Source organism: Rhinolophus sinicus, chromosome 16 (genome assembly GCF_057876585.1).
Source record: "Rhinolophus sinicus isolate RSI-liver-muscle chromosome 16, RSI-T2T, whole genome shotgun sequence".
NCBI classification, from domain to species: domain Eukaryota; kingdom Metazoa; phylum Chordata; class Mammalia; order Chiroptera; family Rhinolophidae; genus Rhinolophus; species Rhinolophus sinicus.
This window is the reverse complement of record NC_142516.1, coordinates 89,137,691-89,161,134: the sequence shown is the minus strand read 5'-3', so window position 1 is coordinate 89,161,134 and position 23,444 is coordinate 89,137,691. Positions and strand designations below refer to the sequence as shown.

General features: G+C 37.9%; 1 protein-coding gene across 2 annotated transcripts in view; it reads right to left on the bottom strand.

The window, feature by feature from the left end:
* The window catches only part of ZMYM5 (zinc finger MYM-type containing 5), a 31,982-nt gene extending 8,791 nt beyond the window's left edge, over positions 1 to 23,191 (bottom strand). The window contains exons 1-7 of one of the 2 annotated variants that reach the window (XM_074330108.2): positions 23,053 to 23,191; positions 22,071 to 22,139; positions 17,945 to 18,017; positions 11,821 to 12,316; positions 11,488 to 11,581; positions 1,064 to 1,349; positions 350 to 515 (exon numbers count right to left, since the gene is read on the bottom strand). In XM_074330108.2, coding sequence (XP_074186209.1) covers positions 350 to 515; positions 1,064 to 1,349; positions 11,488 to 11,581; positions 11,821 to 12,306 — 1,032 coding nt within the window. In that variant the 5' untranslated portion in view covers positions 12,307 to 12,316; positions 17,945 to 18,017; positions 22,071 to 22,139; positions 23,053 to 23,191. The remainder of the gene's footprint in view (positions 1 to 349; positions 516 to 1,063; positions 1,350 to 11,487; positions 11,582 to 11,820; positions 12,317 to 17,944; positions 18,018 to 22,070; positions 22,140 to 23,052) is intronic. The other variant, XM_074330109.2, reaches the window with a different exon arrangement.
* Between the last annotated feature and the right edge of the window lie 253 nt (positions 23,192 to 23,444).

The window sequence follows — 23,444 nt, the reverse complement described above, 5'->3', positions numbered from 1 at the left end:
CCCATAAGAAATGTGAAGTTTTCAACATACTTTCACTCCACGTCCCACATGGTCTCGTACCAGGGTTGCCTACTTCCTTCATGTCCTGAACCTACACTTTTGTTTAGTGTGGCTAGTGAAAATGAAACCCACCATACAACTATTGCTGTGCATGACTACAGCCACTCCAGAGAAACAATGTGTGTGCTCCATACTATGCAAATGGGACATTTGCTTATAAGACAGTTCCCTTTAACTTCACTGTGCAGATTCAGGATGTACATTATGTAGATGGCAGAAAACAGGGCAGCACTTAAAGCCATTCCTGTTAACCTAGGTAAGAACTTAAACGAGATATAAAAACCCACACCTCTGTTAATTTACTACAGATGGTACATCTTGACTTGTTCGGAACTCTTTTTCTGGGATTCTGGCTGTTCTCATAGGGGGACACACAGGACATGCTACGGAGTTCTTGGAAGGGCTCGCTCCAGCCCACTGGAGGAACAACAGAAGCCTTTTTTGTAGGTGCATCTCTGAAACACAGAGATAGACAATTTAAGGACATTGCATTTTAATGTCAAATAAATAAACAATAATGGACATTTTTCATTTTCTCATAATACTAGGAATCAACTATAATTTCTCAATTTAGAAAAATCCTCTTTTTGGTTTCACTGCCAAGAGTCTTAAGTTATACTGGAAAACACAATCTGGAGGTAAAATTGTAATATTTGTAGCACAAGAACCTTGACACAGGTTCTTATGATTTCTAGAAGCATTCAAAAAGGGTGGTAGCAACTTGGTAGAACTAAGGCAGAAGATGGGGCAGAGGGTGAGGGGGGCAGAGGCAGGAGAGGACCAACCTATCCCCACAGCCATACCCCACTTTTCTACCAAGAGCAGGTACAGTACAAATGAGCCCACATCTCTGATAAGCTCTACGATAACTCAAGCTCAATCAACCTGAAGATGCCCTGCAACAATCCTCCCCATGAATGTATGCGGCTCTCCAATCACATTCAGAAGGCACATTTACACTGCCATATAGGCCAGATGGAGCCATGTGAGAAGTACAGCTTACTTTTTACATAGTGCATTGCGTTTCTTTGGAGGACGCTTGTGAGAGAAGGAGGAAAGGCAGCTGGTAGAACAAAAGAGGTGAGCCGATCCTTTTCGTTGATAAGCTGTCTGTCCCTTCTGTAAAGGCTTTTTGCAGTTTGCACAAGTGATTTTAACTGGTTTGGTGAGTTGCTGTTGGGCTGAAGGCTGGCAAATCTGTTTAGGAAGCGAGGCCACTGGTGATAAAGAATCCACCCCTGGCTGTTTCTGATTACGGGGAAATGATGCTGACTGGGAGATCCAAGAATCTTAAAAATAAAACACAAGAAAAAGTCATGCAACAATTCAAAATTCACATCAGAAAAATATTTAAAATTTTTATTTTGCACAAGTTTAACAGAATAGTGAGGCAGCCATGTAACAAGTGGTTAAGGCACAGCAGCCCTGCTGCACAATCCCAGGGCAACTGTACACTTAGCATTCTAAGTGAATGAAAACTCTATTGTGCTAACAATGTAAATGGCGGCCCTGGGACTGTGCAATGAGGTAGCCATCATCTCCTAAGTCAGACTCCCCAGGTCAAAAGGCATGTTTCTGAGCTGATTGTGCAAGTATATAGTATTAACCTGTCCTGGTTTTCTCAGCTACAGGCTGGCAATGATACCTAACTCATGAAAGTGCTATAGTAAAGTATTATGTTTGGAATTACGGCACTTGCAAAAAACATTAGCCACTTTTTCTTCTCTAAGAATATTAGAAAATATGTAAATACAAAGATAACTATTGAGTATGGTATATGATATCCATTTTCCTAACAGCTCCCCACCTAACATTTTATTCTGAAAAATTTAAAGCATATAGAGAGGCCGAAAGAATTTTAAAGTGAACATCCACCAAATAGATTCTATGCTATTTTACTACTTTTTAAATTTATTGGCTGTAATATTGGTTAATAACATTATATAAATTTCAGGTGTACAATTTTATACTATGACATCTGTATACTCCATACTGTGTGCACCCCCAAAGTCTAGACTCTGTCACCATATATTTGACCCCATTTACCCTCTTCATCCTCCCCAGCCCTAATTTTATACTATTTTTACTTTACAATTTTTCTATCTATTCAGCCCTCTGAACAATCAATCAATTTTTACGTATTTCAAGTAATATGTAGACATCAATATACTTCTAAAATACTTTGAAATATATATAATTTAAACATAACATTTTAAAGCAACTCTTTCTACAATTACTTCCCAGCTTTCCAAAATATTATTTCACAGGCATTAATGTTAAGTGTGTTGGATTACTCAGGAAACAGCTTTCCTAACTTCACACAGGGCCTCCGCCACCATATACAAGTATTAGTGTTAGCTTCAAAATGGTACACTATTATGTACAGGAAATAGTGCTTCTCAAACTTCAACATGCATCAGATATCTTGGGAATCTTGTTTACATGGAGATTCTAAATTAGTAGCGCTTGGGAGGGGCCTGAGATTCTGTATTTCTAACTAACTTCTCGGGTGATGGTGAAGCTTTGAGAAACAAGGCCCTAGAAGACTGAATTATTCTGTCATCTCTCTTCAAAAATAGCTTTTGTCATTAGGAAGAGGCCTATCTATGGCCCCTCCACCTATAACAGCTCCAAAGGCCTCTCTCAGTATTACCAACACTAACAATTCCATTTTCATATCTAAATTCCCACCCACTGCTTCTAATTTTCTTTGTCCTATTTCTAGGTATCTTTTACCTTATAGGCAAAAACAAAACAGAGCAAGTAACAAAAAGAATTCTTTCATTCTACAGGATGACATGCTGGCAAATATGGAGTACGTGCCAATAAAATTTTTTAACACCAAGTACTCAGAAGTTTCTTCACTTCTAAGCCATTCCTTTAGAAAACAACATCATTTTGAACCATTCCAAAGAAAACAAATTACATACTCATCTATAGAATAAACACAGATTGCATTCCAGGTTAATCTTCTCTGCATAGTACCTGGATAATGAAGTCGATTTAATAAATAAAATAAAGGACAATCAACCATTACAAGAGTTCTCATTACCATTAATATGGGAGAAATAAGAACCTTGAACACAAAAACATTAGGCCTTGTAATTTTATGAACTTATCCCTACATAAAGGGGGCATATTTATATAAAATTATGGAAAGTGAGATATCACCTATACTGCTGAAGACTAACTGGATTCTGAAATCTTTTTCACTTTAGCTTTGGTGAATACATAAATAAAGCAAATGTTTCCTTTAAGTTTCTTATTTCATCAATTTTTGGTATTAGTGTCTCCAGATTAAATTTAAAGGACTCTCAAATTCTTCCATGCCCTATCCCTGGAATACATTTTACTAGAAGAGGCCTAATAGGAAGGTCCGGAAAAGGAGGTGAAAGGAGGCAGGAGCTCCATGGAGGTAGAAGAGGAACAAAGTATGGGGGAGGGAGGTGTGGTTCTGGAGTTTGCAAACTCAGGCTGCTTGCTTTAAGCTCAACCAGAGCTGCTGCCTACCCGAGCCTCATTCATTCTCTTCCAAAAACTAGATGTTGCAAGGTTCTTTCCTTCCATTTTACCCACGAGGAAGCTAGGCTCCTAAAAAGCACAGTGCCAGTTAAGGAACAAAAGACTCTGAGAGTCAACGGGGGCCACTTTTTGGCCCATGTCTGTAACACACAACTACTTGACCTCGTGGTTTGGCGCAGGTCAGCCAGGTCCTGGGGGCTTCAGTGTCCCAGTATGGGACACGTAGGGCTGGGCTTGTCAGGTACCTCTTTGGAGTTGCTGGGGAACTGGTTGCCGGCAAGGCGCCAGATGGTACTACTTCGAGGGCCTGCCTTTGAAGCCCTAGGTAATGTGTGGTAAGCAACCTGAGAACCTGCTTGGATCTTCCCTACAGTGTGGGGGGTTCAGAGCTGGTTGCCCAAAGATGTGCTTATGTGCTATGCAGATTATGTTAAGCTAAGGGCAATTCTAGCTTCAGGCTCAAGAGAAACTTCTACCACTTGCTTTAACTAACTGGAAGAACTTGAATTAGGTGCCTTGCCCGTAAGAGATTATCACCAATAACCTCTTTTTAACCTACCTATATGACAGGGCAAACTTCTATTTACTAAACATCTGCTCTTATCATTTTGCAGTGACCCTGAAAGCCCCCAACACACCTTATTTCATTCCTAGCTCAGTAAGTCTTATACACCCACTTTCCCTTTCTATCTCTGAACCTTTCTTACATGTGGGGGGTCTCAGATTCTCTCATGTATGTGGGGTTAATTTCTCTTGCTAAAAAAGAGAGAGAGAGATAAGGGGCTTACATTATTTAATCCAAATTCATAATTATATGCAAGGAAAATTAAGACCTAGAAGTTAGGTGATTTGCCCAAAAGTCCAGTAAGTATTATATCCACTATTTGATTTTTAGGTGTTCTTCATTTCTTCTTGCAACTAAATTCTTCTGCCTAAAGAACAGCCTTTTACCGTGTTTCCCCCAAAATAAAACCTAGCCAGACAGTTCTAATGAGTCTCTTGGAGCAAAAACTAATATGACCCAGTCTTATTTTACTATAGTATATAATATTTTACTATATTTTACTACAAGACCGAGTCTTATAATATATAATAAAATATTGGGTTTTATATTAATTTTTGCTCCAAAAGACGCATTAGAACTGACTGTCCAGCTAGGTCTTATTTTTGGGGAAACATGGTAGTGTTTCTTTAGTGTTGGGTCTGTAGGTAAAAAGTTCTTTCAGTATTTCAGTGGGTTTTTTGTGGGTTTTTTTGGTTACAATAAATAACATACACATAAAGTTTATAAATTTTAAGTGCAAAGCTCAATGAAATTTCTTACAATGACTATACCCACATAAATATAAAGAAAATTTCCAATATCCCAAAAGCCTATCTAAGGTATTTTCCCACTCAATAACTTCCTTTCACACAAGTCATCCCTATTCTGATTTCAAAGATTGGTTTTGTCTTATTTTGAACTTCACATACATGTAATTATATAGTATGTACTCTTTTGTGTCTAGTTTCCTTAACTCAACATCTTGTCTGTAAATTCATTCAACAATTGCATGTACTAGTTCATTCTTTTTCATTGTTTAAAGTATTCCAATGTGTAGCTAATACTACTTATCCATTCTACTGTCAATGCGCAAGTGGATTACTTCCAATTTTTTACTATGATTTCCGTACTTGTCTTTTAATGGTTTCTTTGGTATTTATCCTACTTGGGATTTGCAAATGTTCTTGAATTTGTAGGTTTATGTTTTATCTCCATTTTAGAGAATTCTCAGGTGCACCTCTTCTACCTCATTTCTTTACTCCTCTTTCTGGGACATTAATTACATGTCCTCTTCATCAAGTGTCGTAGGTCTTTCACGTTCCTTTCCGTGTTTTCCACCCTTTTGGTTCTCTATGATTTAGTCTGGGTAATATTCTGATATATCTTCTAGTTCACTCATGCTCTCTTTAGCTGTACCCAAGCTACAGTTAAAACATACAGTTTCTTAAAACCTGTGTCTGATGACCCAGTTATCTGGGCTCATGTCTACTGTCTGTGTTTTCTCTCTTAATTTTCTATCATATGGTCTTTTCATATATCCCTGATTGCTTTTGATAGTTTTTACATGAAAAACTTACAAAATTTGAGGCTCTGGATTATGTTAGCATCCCAATCCAAAGGTCAAGAGGTTTTTTTGTTTCTTTCTTTTCTCTCTCTTTTTTTACTAGTATCCCTCTTTTTGGGCCCGTGAGTCTGTTGAAAGCTCCTCTTAAGATTCTCAGCCTTCTCAGCAGCCTTTTCTGGAACTGAACACATACCCACAAGAGAAAAGCACCCCCACCTAACATATTACTTCTCAAAGGCTTCTTCTCTTAAATCTTAGAACCCTAATTTTCTTCACTGTCTTTGTAGCTCTGTGATGCTTTCAATAGACACTTTGTATATTTTGTGTTTTCTTCCCCCTAGGTACTCTCTGCAGGAGGGATAGGAAATACCCACTCTATTACCATCACAAGCATAACTCCCTAAAATCAGTATCATGATCAGAAATGTGTATAATGCAATAAAAATACAACATAGATGCAAGAGCAATTTCTAAGTTTAGGTATTTTCCAGGTTGAGTTTTTTGCTGTTAATATAAAAGGTATGTGATGAGTGGAGAACTTTCACTGAAAAACATCTACCTTAAATCTTAATGAAAGGATTACATGATTCAAAGGTCCACACTAATGGACATAATCCTAAAACGAAACGCCTAGTTTTATGTATACTTCATGCAGATCCATTAATTTTATATGAGATTTCAACCTATAAACCCTAGATTTAAATAACTCAACTCTAGAAATCCTCATCTTGCTCTTATTTTTTTCTTTTTCCTATGCTGGAAAACCTTCAATTTATACAAGTGGGAAGCATATGGCAACTAGAGTAAGACACTCTGGAGTAGCTTTGACTCTAAATAATAACAATAATAATATAACTGCTGCCATCTTATTCTATTAGTCTTCCGGTAAAAATTTGTTAGTTTTACTAAAGCTGACAGCAAGCAAAAACAAAATCTAGATAATACTAAAATGAGACATCTTTTACTATGCTACATTCAAGTAAACAAAGAGTGAAAAACAGCAACAAAAACAACAGAAAGGCTGTCCTTTCCATGGGAGACTTAACCTTTAAGAAAGTTGCAAATGGGGGCCGGCCCGGTGGCTCAGGCGGTTAGAGATCTGTGCTCCTAACTCCGAAGGCGGCCAGTTCGATTCCCACTTGGGCCAGTGGGCTCTCAACCACAAGGTTGCCAGTTCAACTCCTCTAGTCCCACAAGGGATGGTGGGCAGCGCCCCCTGCAACTAAGATTGAACACGGCACCTTGAGCTGAGCTGCCTACCGGATGGCTCAGTTGTTGGTTGGAGCACGGGCTCTCAACCACAAGGTTGCCAGTTCAATTCCTCGACTCCTGCAAGGGATGGTGGGCAGCGCCCCCTGCAACTAACGCCTAGTTTTATGTATACTGCAGCTGAGCTCCCGGATGGTTCACTTGGTTGGAGCATGCCCTCTCAACCACAAGGTTGCCGGTCCAACTCCCGCAGGGATGGTGGGCTATGCCCCCTGCAACTAGCAACGGCAACTGGCCCTGGAGCTGAGTGGTGCCCTCCACAACTAAGACTGAAAGGACAACAACTTGAAGCTGAACAGAACCCTCCGCAACTAAGATTGAAAGGACAACAACTTGACTTGAAAAAAAAAGTCCCGAAGTACACACTGTTCCCCAATAAAGTCCTGTTCGCCTTCCCCAATAAAATCTTTTTTTTTTTTTTAAAAAAAGAAAGTTGCAAATGTATCTTCATTACTCTTCATCTGACAACTGGGTGAACATTGTTTTTAGAATTCTAAACTAAATGTTATTCTTCAAAGGATTTGGTTCTGTAACTTTTGTCCCCCAAAATGAAACTTTTGAGAACTCAGGAACATCGTAAATTCATCTATACTTCATTAATAATAGAAATTTGTACCACATACCGTAAACAAAATAGCTTGAACATAGTTATTAATAAAAATGTTTTCATTTATGAGTATCAAGTGAGTCATTTGTGCCTTTTTGCTTTGTTACATTTTAAAATCACTGATAATTTATATAATGAGAAAGTAACAAAAACATAAAATAGTTTTGGATTAATGAGATAAAGGGTTGACAAGAATTCAAAAATCCAGGAGTAATCAAAACTATTTTCAAATAACATTCCCAAGTCTCAATTATGTCCACAATTTGAGTAAAATGATAGTATAACATCTAACAACAGAATGCTTTTGTATAATATCAATCTATGCTATGCTTTTAAATTGAAAAGCATCTTATTTAACCATATTCAACATTAAACACCAAATTTCAATTTACTCTAGAAGGTGAAAAATGGTTAATACTGAAATACAAAACAAATACATCGCAAGTCTCCTGGTTTTAACTCCAATTAAAAGCTTGTATGTACATAAGATGGAATTCATGCTTACATAAATATACACCTAAAATTTAGGGAATTACAAAACAAAACAAAATAAGTAAAAGGCTGAAAGAAAGAAACAGATCTAAAAGAATGACTTTCAATGGACATTATTACAAGTCTTCAACATCTTATCTTCTTTAACTGCTTTTAAGTTTAACACCGCTTTTAATATAGAGATTGCAAGTTTTTTCAATATATACATCTCTCAGGCTTAACTCTTAATCAATTAAAAAAAGATGTACATAATAGTAAATGGATGACAAACATGAATGAACAAATTCATTAAAAATTTTACAAGTTCAATGATATATAAATTAAAAGACCACATTTTAGTGATCATTTTAGCAAACATTAAATAACACTCATATCCCTGAGGAAAGCTTCCAACATGGAAACAAAAACTCTTGTGTTGCTAGGAAAGTAATACAGTTTTCTGAAGGGGGCAATTTTTCATCAACCATCAAAAGCTTTAAAAATACGTTGACATATTGATTTAGCAATTCCACCTATAGAAACTATTCTCAAGAAAAGAAAACAAGTATGCCAAATTTCAGAGAAACTTGTTTACAATTACAAAAACTAGAAAAACCTCAACCAAGCAATTAATAAATACAATATAAACATAGTTAATTATATTTGACATGAGCTAATTTTAATATAATGTATATATAACATATATAACTCATATAATACTATATAAAGATGAATTGTCAAATGCTTCCCCCAACCCCAAGTCAAGAACAAGATTAGGCTTTAAACTCCTACCACTTTTGTTCACGACTATATTAGAAAAAGAAATAAAAGGGCAATCTATGAGGCCAAAATATTGCCATTATAATACTAAGATTATTTGCCCTTCTCACTATGTTGGCATTTACACTACTGATGCAAAGGCAACGATGGGTAAAAGTGCTGACAGTGGAACCAAACTGTACTAGTTAAGTTTTCTTCACTATCTCACACTTGCAGAAAAGAAAGAAAAAGTCACATCTCACTTACAGCTGTTATTGCAACACCAGTGGTCAATACAATTCTGATGCTAACCAACCACGTGCAATTATAGCATCAGACCCCCGAGGTTTAAAAGCACAGTCCCCAACAAGACTGCCCTCACTTCAGATGCCACCCGGACTTCTGGTAGGTTCTTAGACACCCCTGAGGTTTGATAATTTGCTAGAATGACTCACACAACTCAGGAAAGTTCTATACTTATGATCAGTTTTATGACAAAGGACACGAATGAGGACCAGCCAAATGAAGAGACATATAGGATGAGGTCTGGAAGGGTCCCAAACGCAGAGCTTCTGTGCCCACTCTCCATGAAATCAGGTGAGATCCCCCACCTGGCACACCAAAGAGTTCACCCACCAGGAGGCTGCACTGAGCTTCAATGTAGAGTTTATACTGGTGTTTCACTGTATAGGTTTGACTTAGAATTATTCACCACATGTGATTGAACTCAACTCCTGCCGCCCTGTCCTGCTCAAAGCCCCGACACTCTAATCACATGGTAACCCTTCCTCAGCCTTTGCCATATAAGCTCTCAGCACAAATTTAGGTGTGATCCAAAGGGCTCATCAATAGAAAAGACATTCCTATTACTCGGGAAATTTCAAGGACTTAGTCTTTCTCCGAAGACCGGGGACAAAAGCCAGTGAAATTATTTAGTATACAACAGATGTCCTTGACCAAACAGTATAAATTAGTATTAATTTTACTAAATTTCACCCTTTAATTACATCTTAATATTCTGTATGATGAAGAGGGAAATATGCATAAACTACTTCTGTTTTCATTCCAAAGTACAATGGTTATCTCAAGGAAAAGTGGAAAAGCACTTGCAAAACTGTTGCATTGCAAGCTGACCTAGCCTTTTTTCATGAACTACCTTTTTACTAGAAAGAATGACTGACAAACTGGTTATCAATAGACATTTTCTTAAAAATATAATAAATCAAATGAGCCTGTCATTTTAAGAATAATGACAGTATTTGATGCCAGTAAGAAAATTTGAGCTTTCAAGTGAAAATTAGAACCTTTGAAAACTTGTAACCACCACTGTGAGCTTGACAGCTTTCTAGTGACAACATTTAGAAAATCTGGATAACTCAGTGAATACAAATTTTGCAAATAACCAAAGCACAATATTACAAAATTATACAAAAGTAAAAGATCCATTCAAAGATCAATGGATTTTAATGTAATAGAGGATGAAAAGTTCATTATATGGTTTAAAACTCTTCAGTGTGAAAACCTTTAAGAAATTATCACTTGTCAAGTTTTGGTGCCAAGTGCAAAAGCCCCGCCCTCCCCAAAAAAACAAAAGGAAAAAAATCAACAGTAAAAAATGGGAAACCATGTAAATGCTAAAACAAAGTAGAGGAACAGCTATCTCAGACAAATATATCATAGCCATGAAACTTACATTTTTAATGACATAACATACTAATATTTAGAATAAGTAAATCATTTTTTAAAACCACAGAGGCAAAAGACTGAAAGCAAACAAACCAAAATTTTCACAGCGGTCACTCCTAGTTAGTGGGGTATGGTGACAGATGTTATTTACTTGTGTCTAACTGTGCTTGCTTCCAAATAGTCTCCAGTAACCATGCAGTATTTTCATGACCAGAGTAAAAGATTAATAAAATAAGGGAAAAAAGAAACTAGCACTTCATTAAAGCAATAAGTGATTAGGTTCTTAGCTCTAGTTACATTTCAGCCCTTTCCCAAAATTCTAAGTTGGTCAATAGTTAAAAAACACTAAAACGGCCAAAAAAACAAAATCAACAACTCCCCCACAAAAAAACAAAATGCTCCCCCAACCTCAAATGTGTCATGAAAAAGCCACAAAAAAATGTCTAAGTTTTCAACGACTTTTACTGTATTTTAATTTTATCAGAAGACTGTCCACATAAAAGTTTTTAAAATACAGGTCTCTGATTTAAAGGCAAGAAACTTTTAAAATGAAGAAACTAATAAAATGTTTATTTAAAAACAAAAACCACAGACAAGCAGTCCAAAGGTAAACACTTGTAAAGCAAAACTTGAAATTTCAAGTTAGTAATTATAAATTCAATTCAATTACTACGTAAATTTACTTTATATTCTCCTTCAGTTCACCATTCATCTTTTAATTCTGATTTTTACACTAAAATAGACACTAGTAAACAAGGGTGGTGGTAATGGTTATGGAGTTTTTCAATTAAAATACTTTAGATGTAAGTCACATTGGGAAAAATAGATTAAATTCCTGAAAATTCAGAGACCAATTAAACTGCAGTTTTATTAAATATTCTATCTTAATCTGAGAGTCAAGAGAAATAAAATTTTTCACATACAGAACATAAATAAAACAGATATGGGTCCTAAACAACAGCCAAAAATTTATTTACATGGGGTAGAAGACCACTCACAGCTTACCAGGACTATGGTGAGTTGCAAGTCCTCCATTCTGAAATTCATCTCCTGCCACATTCATTCTACCAGGATTAAAAGGTCCTACTCCAGTCTTGGTCTGTGAAGTTAAAGATGGGGTGTATGTTTGTATATTAACACCAAAATTACTTGACGGAAGTCCTTTAGCGACATCTCCCAAGCTGGTATTCTATAGTGACGTTACATGAGTAATCATTAAGTTCATATCTCGCCCATCATTCACAGAGCTCACACCTGTCTCTAAGGTTGTAACATTAGCAATCTGAATCTCAGAGTCGATTCTGTAGTGATACCACTATTACCCATTCCTGCATTTACCTTACTTCTTGAAAGACTGGAAGTGGAGAAATCCAAATCTTTGGTTCTGTTTTTAGTTTCAGGAAGTCCACATTCATTAAAACTGGAAGAATTTTTCTTTTCCCCTCCATTTGTTTCTATGTCCTCTTCATCATCAATAACAATTGTCTCACTTATATTTCCGTTCTGAGAAGCCAAATCTCTTGTGGAAGGAAGAATTGTGGAATAGTTTCCTTGTAGTTTTTCATCTCTTGATGAAGCATATATAAAATTTCTTTGATCAGCTATGGCTGGAGCAGAAGTTGGAGGAGGTTGTATAGATTCAATAAATACAACATCATCGTCATCATCCTCCACCGATGAGTTTCTAGATCTACTGACTAAAGGACTAGTTGAACCACCAAATGAATTTCCTATGTCCATGAGACTAGCTGCCATCGTTTTACTCTCTAATAAAACAGGAGTCTGTTCAGTCAAGTGTAATCCTCCCATTGAGCATTTATCCATGCCAGAGCACCTGTAAGAGACAGAGAACAGGGAAAAAAAGCCCTCACTTAACATCGCCAATAGGTTCGCATGCCAACAAATTGGACAATCGGGAAGAAATGGATAAATTCCTAGAAGCATACAATCTTCCAAGGCTGAATCAAGAAGAAACAGAAAATCTGCACAGACTTATGACTACCAACAAAATCCAATCAGTAATCAACAACCTCCAAACAAACGAAAGTCCTGAACCAGATGGCTTCACAGGTGAATTTTATCAACATTCAAAAAAAAAACACAAAACAAACGAAAAAAACAACAACAACCTGTTCTCCTCAAATTATTCCAAAATATCTAAGAGCTCCCAAGCTCCTTTTACAAGGCCACTATTACCCTGATTCCGAAACCAGACAAAGACATTATAAAAAAAGAAAACTATAGGCCAATATCCCTAATGAATATAGATACAAAAATCCTCAACAAAATATTAGCAACCTGAATTCAGCAATGCATTAAAAATATCATACACCACAGTCAAGTGGGATTGATTCCTGGTATGCAAGATTGGTTCAATATCCACAAATCAATCAACCTGACACACCACATAAACAAAATGAAAACAAACTTGTATGTTATATCAACAGCTGCAGAAAAAACATTTGACAAGGTCCAGCATCCATTTATGATAAAAACTCTCAGCAAAGTGGGAATAGAGTGAACATACCTCAACATAATAAAGGCCATAGATGACAAACCACAGCAAATATCATACTCAATGGAGAAATGCTAAAAGCATTCTCATTAAGATCAGGAACACGACAAGGATGTCTACTTTCACCACTTTTATTCAACATAGTACTGGAAGTTCTAGCCACAGAAATCAGACAAGAAGAAGAAATAAAAGGCATCCAAATGGGAAAGGAAGAAGTAAAACTGTCTTTATTTGCAGGTGACATGACATTAGAGAACCCAAAAGATTCCACCAAAAAACTATTAGAACTGATAAAGGAATTTAGTAAAGTAGCACAATACAAAATTAATATTCAGTAATCGGTTGCATTTTTATACACCGACAATGAACTAACAAAAAGAAAAATTAAGAAAACAATCCCATTTACAATTGCATCAAAAAAATAAAATAAAATACTTAGGAATAAATTTAACCAAGGAAGTAAAAGACCTATACTCAGAAATTATAAGACCTCAAAGAGAGAAATTAAAGAAGATAAAAATAAATGGAAATATATACCATGCTCATGAATAGGAAAAATAGTTAAAATGTCCATATACTACCCAAAGCAATTTATAGATTCAATGCAATCCCTATCAAAATACCAATGGCATTTTCCACATAACTAGAACAAATGATCCTAAAATGTATATGGAACCATGAAAGACTCCAAATAGCCATGGAAATCCTGAGAAAGAACAAAGCTGGAGATACGTTTATCACACTACCTGATATTAAATTATACTACAGGCTATAGTAAACAAAACAGCATGGTATTGGCATAAAAACAGACACAGATCAATGGAACAGAATAGAAAACCCAGAAATAAATCCATGCCTATACGGTCATTTAATCTATGACAAAGAAAGCAACAATTTACATTGGAGTAAAGACAATCTGTTCAAAAAATGGTGCTGGGAAACCTGGACAGATACATGCAAAAAAATGAAATTGGACCACCTTCTTCCTCCATATACAAGAATAAACTCAAAATGGATTAAATACTTAAATGTAAGACCCAAAACCATAAAACTCCTAGAAGAAAACATAGAAAGTAAATTCTGAGACATTACCCTTGGTAATACTTTTACCAATATATCTCCTCAGGAAAGGGAAACAAAAGAAAAAATAAAGAAATGAGACTACATCAAACTAAAAAGATTTTTCACAGCAAAGGAAACCATCAGCAAAACAAAAAGACATCCTTCTGAATGAAAGAAGGCACCGTGTTTCCCCCAAAACAAGACCTAACCAGAAAATAAGCCCTAGCATGATTTTTAATAAGACTCCCCCCTGGAAAAAGGCCCAATGCATGTTTTGGAGCAAAAAATGTAAGACCCGATCTTATTTTCAGGGAAACACGGTATTGCCAATGATGTATCTGATAAGGGGTTAATATCCAAAATTTATTAAAAAAAACTCATAAAACTCAACACCAAAAAAACAAACAAGCCTCAAAAAATGAAAATAGAACAACTTTATGACCCAGCAATTCCACTCCTGGGTATTTATCCAAAGAAATCCAAATCACTAATTCAAAAAATATATATGCACCCCTATGTTTACTGCAGCGCTATTCACAATAGCCAATATATGGAAACTACAGAAGTGATTATCAATAGATGATTAGATAAAGAAATTGTGGTACATTTATAAAAGGGAGTATTACTCTGCCATAAAAAAGAATGAAATCTTCTCATTTGCAATACATGGATGGACCTAGAGGATATTCTGCTAAGCAAAATAAATCAGACTGAGAAAAATACCAAGTGATCTCAATTATATGTAGAATCTAAAGAACAGAATAAACAAACAGAAATAGACTCATAGATACAAAGAACAAACCGATAGTTGCTAAATGGGAGGGGGGCTGGGGGATGGGTGAGGAAGGTGAAGGGAAGTACAAATTAGTGGTTATAAAATAGTCACAAGGATGTGAAATACAGTATGGAAAATACAGTAAACAATATTACAAAAACTATGTATGTTATCAGATGGGTACTAGACTTATTGGAGGGATCACTTCATATATTACATAAATGCCTAACCACTGCATGGTACATCTGAAACTAAATAAAATAATATTGATTATCAAGTATAATTTTAAATATATATATAGTTGTGGCATGTAAAGTACAGCATAGGGAATATAATCAATGATACTTTAATAGCGATGTACGGTGTCAGATGGATAGTAGACTTCGTGGGGTTATCACTGTGTGAGGGGTGTAAATGTCTAATCATAATGTTGTTTTGTACACCTGAAGCTAATAATAAATAAAATATCTTAATAAAAAAAAGGTTCTGTGACTTCAAGCGAAACGACATAGAATGAAAACATTTTACCATCAGCTAACTGATATAAACAAGAGTTAAGTTCCTACAGCAGCTCATCGATGTTGAAACAAAACATTATGCAAGGATCTGCTGTACTCAATTTAACCTCCTCACCCTTTATAGGGAGAAAATACCTAAGTCTTCCTTTGAAACAGAAATCAGTAACAAAAGTCTATCAAGTACCAATAACCCAGAGTCCAAATAATCACTATACTACACATATACTTCTATCTAGTAAAATGACTGTTATTGTCCAATCCCTTTTTTCCTAGTCTTTTGGTCAGTTTTTCAAATTCTCTACTTCCAACATAACTATGCGATTAAATCTTTCCGAATCTTTTTTGTCCTTGTCCAGGAATTGCCAGACATAGATGCCGTGCTTTCTATGTAAAATTCTAAAACAACCCCATGACATATGTATAATTTAATCCACTTTACAAATCAGGAAAGAGAAGCTAAGCCCAAGCAGGACTTAAACTCAGGGGTCTAACTCTAGGCTCCAAATTCTTAACCACTGTTTTATTCAGCAAACACTTCTGTGTACCCTCTGTGCACCAGAGTATAACAAAGGAAAGGACCCAACACAGAGACACAGTTGAAGAATCTGGAGAAGTGAATAATCAATAAAGCAAGGCTAATAAGCAGGTGAGAGATAAGTACAGGTGGTAGTGAAACTGATCATGAATTTGAAATCTCTATCTGGAAAGCTGAGGTAAGTTCATACATGCTAGTCCCAATTTTCTTAGAAACTCAAGAGTGAAGCAGGTGGGAACTATATGGATGTTGAATGATTAAAAAAAAAAAAAAATTCATTTCACACGGCAGTCATTCCATTTTAAACACCTCATACTGAAATACATCAAGTAACATTTTTCTTCTAAAATCTTCCCAAGTAATTTTAATTGATAATAATTATAATCATGCACTAGGTAACATATATTCGTAATAGATGCTGTGCCATTACATACTCGTATATTAATTCAGTTAACGTTTACATGAGGTAGGAACTATTCCTTTACCCTCTCTACTCATTAAAAACCAAGACTCAGAAGATAAGGAATCTGCCTGGGCTGCCCAAGTCGCCCTTGCTGGCAAGGCCAGAGTCAGGATTCAAATCCAGGAAATCGGACTCCAGGATCTATTTCATAGCCACTATGTGACTAATGGGTAAAACAATTTTTAAAACTTACATCTCTTTTATTACAATGAACTAATTAAAAAAAAATCAACATTCAAGTAAGTGGATTTCAAAGATAAATAACAAATCTCCAGGACCAGTTTAATTAAAAGACTTATAAAATAAACACAAAACTTGAGATCACGGATAACACTAATTCAGTAAGCATATTACGTGGTTGCTTTTCAAAGGAAAGAAGCAATAATTTAGCCTAAACTGACTTATGAAATGTAAGAGCTGTTATACAAGAACTCTCAGTCCTTTTTATATCTGCCTAAAACAGAAAAGAACAATCTCTGGAAGAGAGCTACAACTGACTCCACAGTATTCTCTGGTGGTAGCTGCTAGGTCCATCTGAATCTTCTCTAAGAAAATATTACAAAGGGCACTCTGTATGCTCACCTCATTGCAGTCATCTACCTCTGAAAAAAGATGACTCATCTATTTTCAAATCCCAGACTACAAAACAGTTAAACCACTACTAAAAGCCATTGTACATTCAATGCATCCATCAAACACTTTCTTAATTCCATAAACACAAGAGTACAGAAAAGTTTTTACTATTTCTATATTGTTCAACAACAGAGAGAAAAATTTATGTCTTAATTAGCTGTGTGGCACTAGCAAATTACTTCACCTCAATGAGTTTTAGTTTTCTAAACTGTAAACTGTAAATATATGACTCCAAGGTTCCTACTGAGACAACTGGACATGTAAGTCCCTAGTCTTCCTGGACCATAATAAAGAGTGAGAAAAACGTTACATCCCTGCCCATGAGATGGTATTAAGGCAAATGCTCTGCCTACATTCTAACATTTCAACAAGCATCTAATCTTAAACACTTACCTGGTGTTCTTGTGGCATCTCATTCATCTACAAATTATAACTATTTAATATTTAATTCATTTTCATTTTGTATGATACAATTAAAATGGAAAATCAAGTAATGTAAAATCAAAGGAAAATCTGCACACAAAAGATCAATACAAAATTACCTGACCACTATACAAAACGTTAGGCTAAAACCCAAGCAAGACTCTTAAACGCACACTATCTCTATGTAATGGTTAACAACCTTGCAAAGTCAATAGGGTATTTAATTAGGGATAAAGATAAGAGTTAACATTAAAACAAACACATAAATAAGGGTACTTTGCCCTATTGCATTGAGTTACTTTTACTAACATCTCACAGTTGTTTTTATAGGCACACCTCATAGACATTATGGGTTCGGGTCCAGATCACCACAGTAAAGTGAAGGTGGCAATAAGGGGTCACACAAACTTTTGGATTTCCCGGTGTGCATGAAGGTTATGTTACACCATACTGTAGTCTATTAAGTGTATGACAGTGTTGTGTCTAAAAAAAGTACATTTCAATGTAAAAATACTTCACTGCTAAAAAATGCTATCACCTGAGGCTTCAGCAAGTCATCTTTTTCCTGGTGGAGGGTAGATCTTGTCTCAACATTGTTGAAAACGCAGTATCTGTGAAGTATAATAAAGTGAAGTGCAATAAAACGAGCTATATCAGTATTTCCTGAAGGTTGCTAGATTTACTTTTTAAAAAAATTGTGGTAAAATATACATGTAACATAAAACTGCCATTTAACCTTTTTTTAAAATTTTTTTAAGCTTTTATTTATTTAAGTGTGTTTTTCCAGGACCCATCAGCTCCAAGTCAAGTAGTTGTTTCAATCTAGTTGTGGAGGGCGCAGCTCACAGTGGCCCATGTGGGGATGGAACCGGGAACCTTGTTGAGAGCACCGCGCTCTAACCAACTGAGCTAATAGGCCGCCCCATTTAACCATTTTTAAATGAATAGGTTGGTGTCATAATTTTTAAAATATGCTTTTTAAAAGTTGCAAAAATTTTTTTGCAGAATAAGTTATAACTGAGTATTACTAATTTTCTTGAGATCATCTTCCATTAAGTTGAATAATTTAGTATCCATTGAATATTCAATTATATTTACGTATATTTATGTACAAGAACTTACATATTAAAGAGGCCACTTAAAAACAAGCTAAAATAGAAATGCTGATATTAATATGACAAGATCAGCATGTGATAAGAAAGGTAAACTAACCTGCTTATGAACCTACAAAAAATTAAAATCACCAGAAAAGTATTTTAAAATACTGAATTATTGTTTCAAAGATTCATTTTTGGCAACCTACAAGCACACCTATATTTTCTAGGCTCTAGAAAAGATAATTAGGACGTATGCTCCAGAACCGCTGTTGATCACAAATTAGTTGTATGGCACCTCTAAGCACTTACATCGTCACAGAACAGATGTTTCTTAATATAAAAACATTTGTATATTTAGATAAAAATAACCTCAACTCCAAAGCCACCTGCATGTTTATTTAGTATGTATTACAAGCCTTCCCATAAACAAAATAACCTTCATTTTGTTAAAATCATAAACAAAATAAAGGTGTACCGTGATTCTGGAGGTACTAACACCTGTAATGAGATAGGAAAACAAAGAATCAAATGAACAACTACCACAAATAGAAGAGAATTACTGAAGTGCCTAAGTAAAAAATTACTGTCTCTAGAAAATCAATAGAGATTAAGTTGGTAGACTGATCACACACAACTATACTTCTTTCTTAAACCTCTATAAACAGGACACAGGAAAAAAAGAAGAGACAAAAGCAGCAAAATTTTACAAGCTGAAGAGCACATGCATGAGTAGTTAACTAACTCTGCTGACCTAAGTTTGCCAAACTCCAAAATAGTGATTGAAAAGACTGAGAAACTTCTCGATTTAGGCTGCTGAATCCTCAGAAAGCTCAGACACCTGTAGCTGCAGATGTCCCTGGAATAGGAGGTGGGTAGCTAAAATGAAGTAGGGAAACCTCTACATCCTTTCCCTCCCTCCATGTTGATGTCAATAGGTCTTTCCCCACCCTGGCACAAGGTCCAGACTTTTATTGTTTTTAGAGGATAGAACCTTCTCTTGGGTTCACCAAGCATAGGTGAATGCTTCAGTACCATGCATATGAAATGTCTACTCTTCCACTGATTCCCAGAGAGCTATATCCACACTCCTATCTTCCAGGCAGCAGACTCTTTCCTGAAAGACTTCTTCCTCAGAAACACTTTTCTCTGTGGGATTAGGAACCAGCAAAAAGGAAAGACCTAAAAATAATGACTCGAGGTTCCCCATCAATTGGCCAAAAGAATCATCTAACAGTGAAGCTCCAAGTTAAAAGCCCCACTCACTCTTCCAAACTACTTTCTATTTCCCAATTCTTGATCATGAGCTGGCCAATCAAGAATTATGAAATACATAAGGAAAATTTCTAATAAAAAAAATAGTTAAAAGAAATAAAAACAAAGGAAAGACAGAATGCAGGAAAAAGAAAATGTAAAATGAAAAACCACAAAACTATCAATACTCTAGATGAGTAAGTGATGAGCAAAAGACCATAAAAAATTACCCTTTCTAGGGCCGGCCCGGTGGCTCAGGCGGTTAGAGCGCCATGCTCCTAACTCCCAAGGCTGCCGGTTCGATTCCCACATGGGCCAGTGGGCTCTCAACTACAAGGTTGCCAGTTTAACTCCTTGAGTCACGAAAGAGATGGTGGGCAGCGCCCCCTGCAACTAAGACTGAACACAGCACCTTGAGCTGAGCTGCCGCTGAGCTCCCAGATGGCTCAGTTGGTTGGAGCGCATCCTCTCAACCACAAGGTTGCCGGTTCGACTCCCACAAGGGATGGTGGGCTGTGCCCCCTGCAACTAGCAAGGGCAACTGGATCTGGAGCTGAGCCCGCCACAACTAAGACTGAAAGGACAACAACTTGAAGCGGAATAGCACCCTCCACAACTAAGATTGAAAGAACAACAACTTAACTTGGAAAAAAAAAAAGTCCTGGAAGTACACACTGTTCCCCAATAAAGTCCTGTTCCCCTTATCCAATAAAATCCTTAAAAAAAAAAAAATTATCCTTTCTAGTACAAAAAAAGAGCTTCCGGAAAATAAAAGTTTAGCAGAAATGGAAAACGCAGAAAAAGGGTTAAAAGATAAAAGCTGAGGAAATAAAGCAAAAAAAAAAATAAAAAAAAATAGAGCATAAGAATTATAGCTACCATTAACAATGTGCGTGTGTCCCTTAACTTATGGGCCAGGCACTTTACTAAGTTTAGCCGTCATTTCAATCTTCACAGCAATCTTGGAAAGAAAAATATAATTTACTCATTTATAAAATATTCATAAGAGTGCATTTAATTGAGTAAGATGTATATAATAAAGTTTCAGTTATTGACCGTTACTTAGTTTGCACTTGCCAAAGTAAGAGAGCAGATGTGTACCCCAACTGGGCTGGGACTAAAGCCTGATCCTTTGTACCACACCATATTGCAAATTCTCTAGGAACACTGCAGAGAAAAATGGCTTTTCTAAGTGATAACTGGGTCAGTGACTTGTTACCCTGTCAATCTGTCCCAACTAGTCCCCTTTCCCTATGAAGACCCATCACATCTCTAGAACCATACCCACACCCCATCTCCCTAAACTATAGGAAATGTTAACTATCACCACTTCAGATACCCTAGGAAAATTACCCAGTTGAACAATGTCCACTCCTAAAAGCTAGAATAGCACTCTCTATTCTGACACCTTGTCCTAAGTCTAATTACTGAAGATGGGTGCTGTGAAGCATAACACAGTAAGTGCAAAGCCAAGTTTGGTGAGAAGCAAAAAGGGCAAAGGGAAGACATCAATACTACTGTAGTAGATAAACTAATCACAAGTTTCTTTGTAATGATCAAGGGAAAACTGTTTGATCAGCTTGAAAGGATAAAATAGGCAGACCAAAGACTTTACAGGATCCCAGATAATGTAAAATCAGATTTTTTTTTAAGCCACCATTTTGACACTCCTAATAAAATTATTGATTCAGGTAAGGATTGGTGTTAAAACCATTAACTAGCTAACAGAGAACTGGGCATTTTATTGTACTAAAATGAACACCAAATAGATTACTTTCTGATAACAAGGAAAAAAAACACATTAACTTCCTAATGTGAGGATCATGCTGTCACTATCAATCTCAGAATCACAAGTGGTGTGACAACTAGATTATTTCTCTCTTGATGTGATGCTAGCTGGAGGGCTGTCAGGGTACATAAACATAAATCTCCCTCAAATATAAGATAGAAACATACAAAAAAATACTCTCCATTAACCTTAAAACAACATAAGAGTCAGCAGATTTTTTTCAGAATCCAAAGCAAAGAAAAAGTTCTATCCAATGGAAAGAAAGAAAAAAATTGTTAAATGCACAACATGTAAAATGGAACTAACTTTAACACCTATTTTGGCACGCTAGAAAATACTCATGGTGTAAATATAAGCACCCACTCCCAGTGCTTTCCCAGTGATTGCCCTGGCTTGGCTCTGGGAACTGGGTCCACCCAAGCAATTAGCTCTTGGCCATCAAGATAAGAGGGAAGTAAATCCCACAGAAGAACATGCTACTATCCTACTCAACGTAGTAAACAGAAAAGCGGCGTGAAATTACTCACAAAAGCGATGTCTGCGTCCTTAATTTCTGTCAAAGCTTCACCAGGTTGGCCTAAAGGTGATTCCTGGTCCTAGAATGACAGGAGATGGAAAATGGTTTACTTACAGCCAACCCGGAGGCAGCACGGATCCCAAACACCAGAGGGAGGAAGCAAAGGGACAAGTAGTCAAGGAGTTTCAGCTCTCTTCTGCCCTTCCCCACCCCAACGCAGTGCAGAAACTGGGTTAAAAAAATTATAGGAACCGCAAACACTAGACAAAGCTGAGGCTGTTTCTTCAAACCACAGAACGGGAGGCGGACCGCACCAAGCCTGCTCTGAGAAAGGTGGGGGGAGACCACCTTTACCTCCAGACCACCGAATGGTATTCCCTCGCAAACTGGCCCACCCGGCGTCACGCCCGTCAAGGCGGGTACCAATTCGAAGGTAGGGGCGGCTCACGTCACGACTGCGCTGACTCTCCCACAGCTGCCCCAGCAGTAGCGCTGGGCCTGAGACTTGCCCCCCCCACTCCGTCCGCCATTACAGACTCTCCCCAATAAGATCCGAAGAGGAGCGCGCAGGAGGGTCCCGGCGCAGACGCAGACCCTCGCCCCCCAATACCTGGAGGCCCGCGGCTCCAGCGCAGCCCGGGAAGCCCGACCACGACCGCGCGCCCCTCCCCGCACAGAAAGGGAAATACCCACGAACCCCCATCCCAAGCGCCCCACGCAGCGTCCTCACCCGGCCCTCCCGACCTCGCCCGCACGCCCGCAGCCCTCGGGCCGCACACGCGCCGGCGCCCGTGACAGAAGCGGAGCCCGAAGCAGCCCCAGAGACTTGACGCGCAGCGGCAACGGCGGCCGCGCCGCGAGGTGGAGGCTCCGGAGGCCGCCCTCACCCATCTCCGCCTCTCCGGCCGCCTCCGCCTCCCGAGACTGCGCTGCGCCAGCCACCCCCACCGTCGGTGGACCCGGACTGCGAAGACAGCGGGGACGAGCCTCACCCGGTTCTGGCTGCGGCTCCGCGGAACGAACCTCCCCTCCCCCGGCCCACCCCCTTCGGCAACGCGCACAACTCCGCTCGGTCCAGTCCCGGGTTTAGCGCTGGTGAGCAGAAGCAGGCGGAGAAAGCGGCGGCGCGGCCGAGCCCGGGAAGGCCCCGCCCGCCGCAGCCCCAATGGCTGGCGGGGAGGGCGGGGCGGGGCGCCCGGGATATGTCCATTGGCTCCGTCGGCCTTCCTTCAGGACCCCCTCGAGGGGGTGGTCTGGAAGGCTGTCCATCAGGCGCAGGGCATATCCCCGGCGCTTTCAGTCCCTTGGCACCCCTCTCCGCCAGCCCGAGCCCTCGGCTGCGTCCCCTCCCTCCTTGCCCCCGCCTCCCGTCCCACCCCCACCC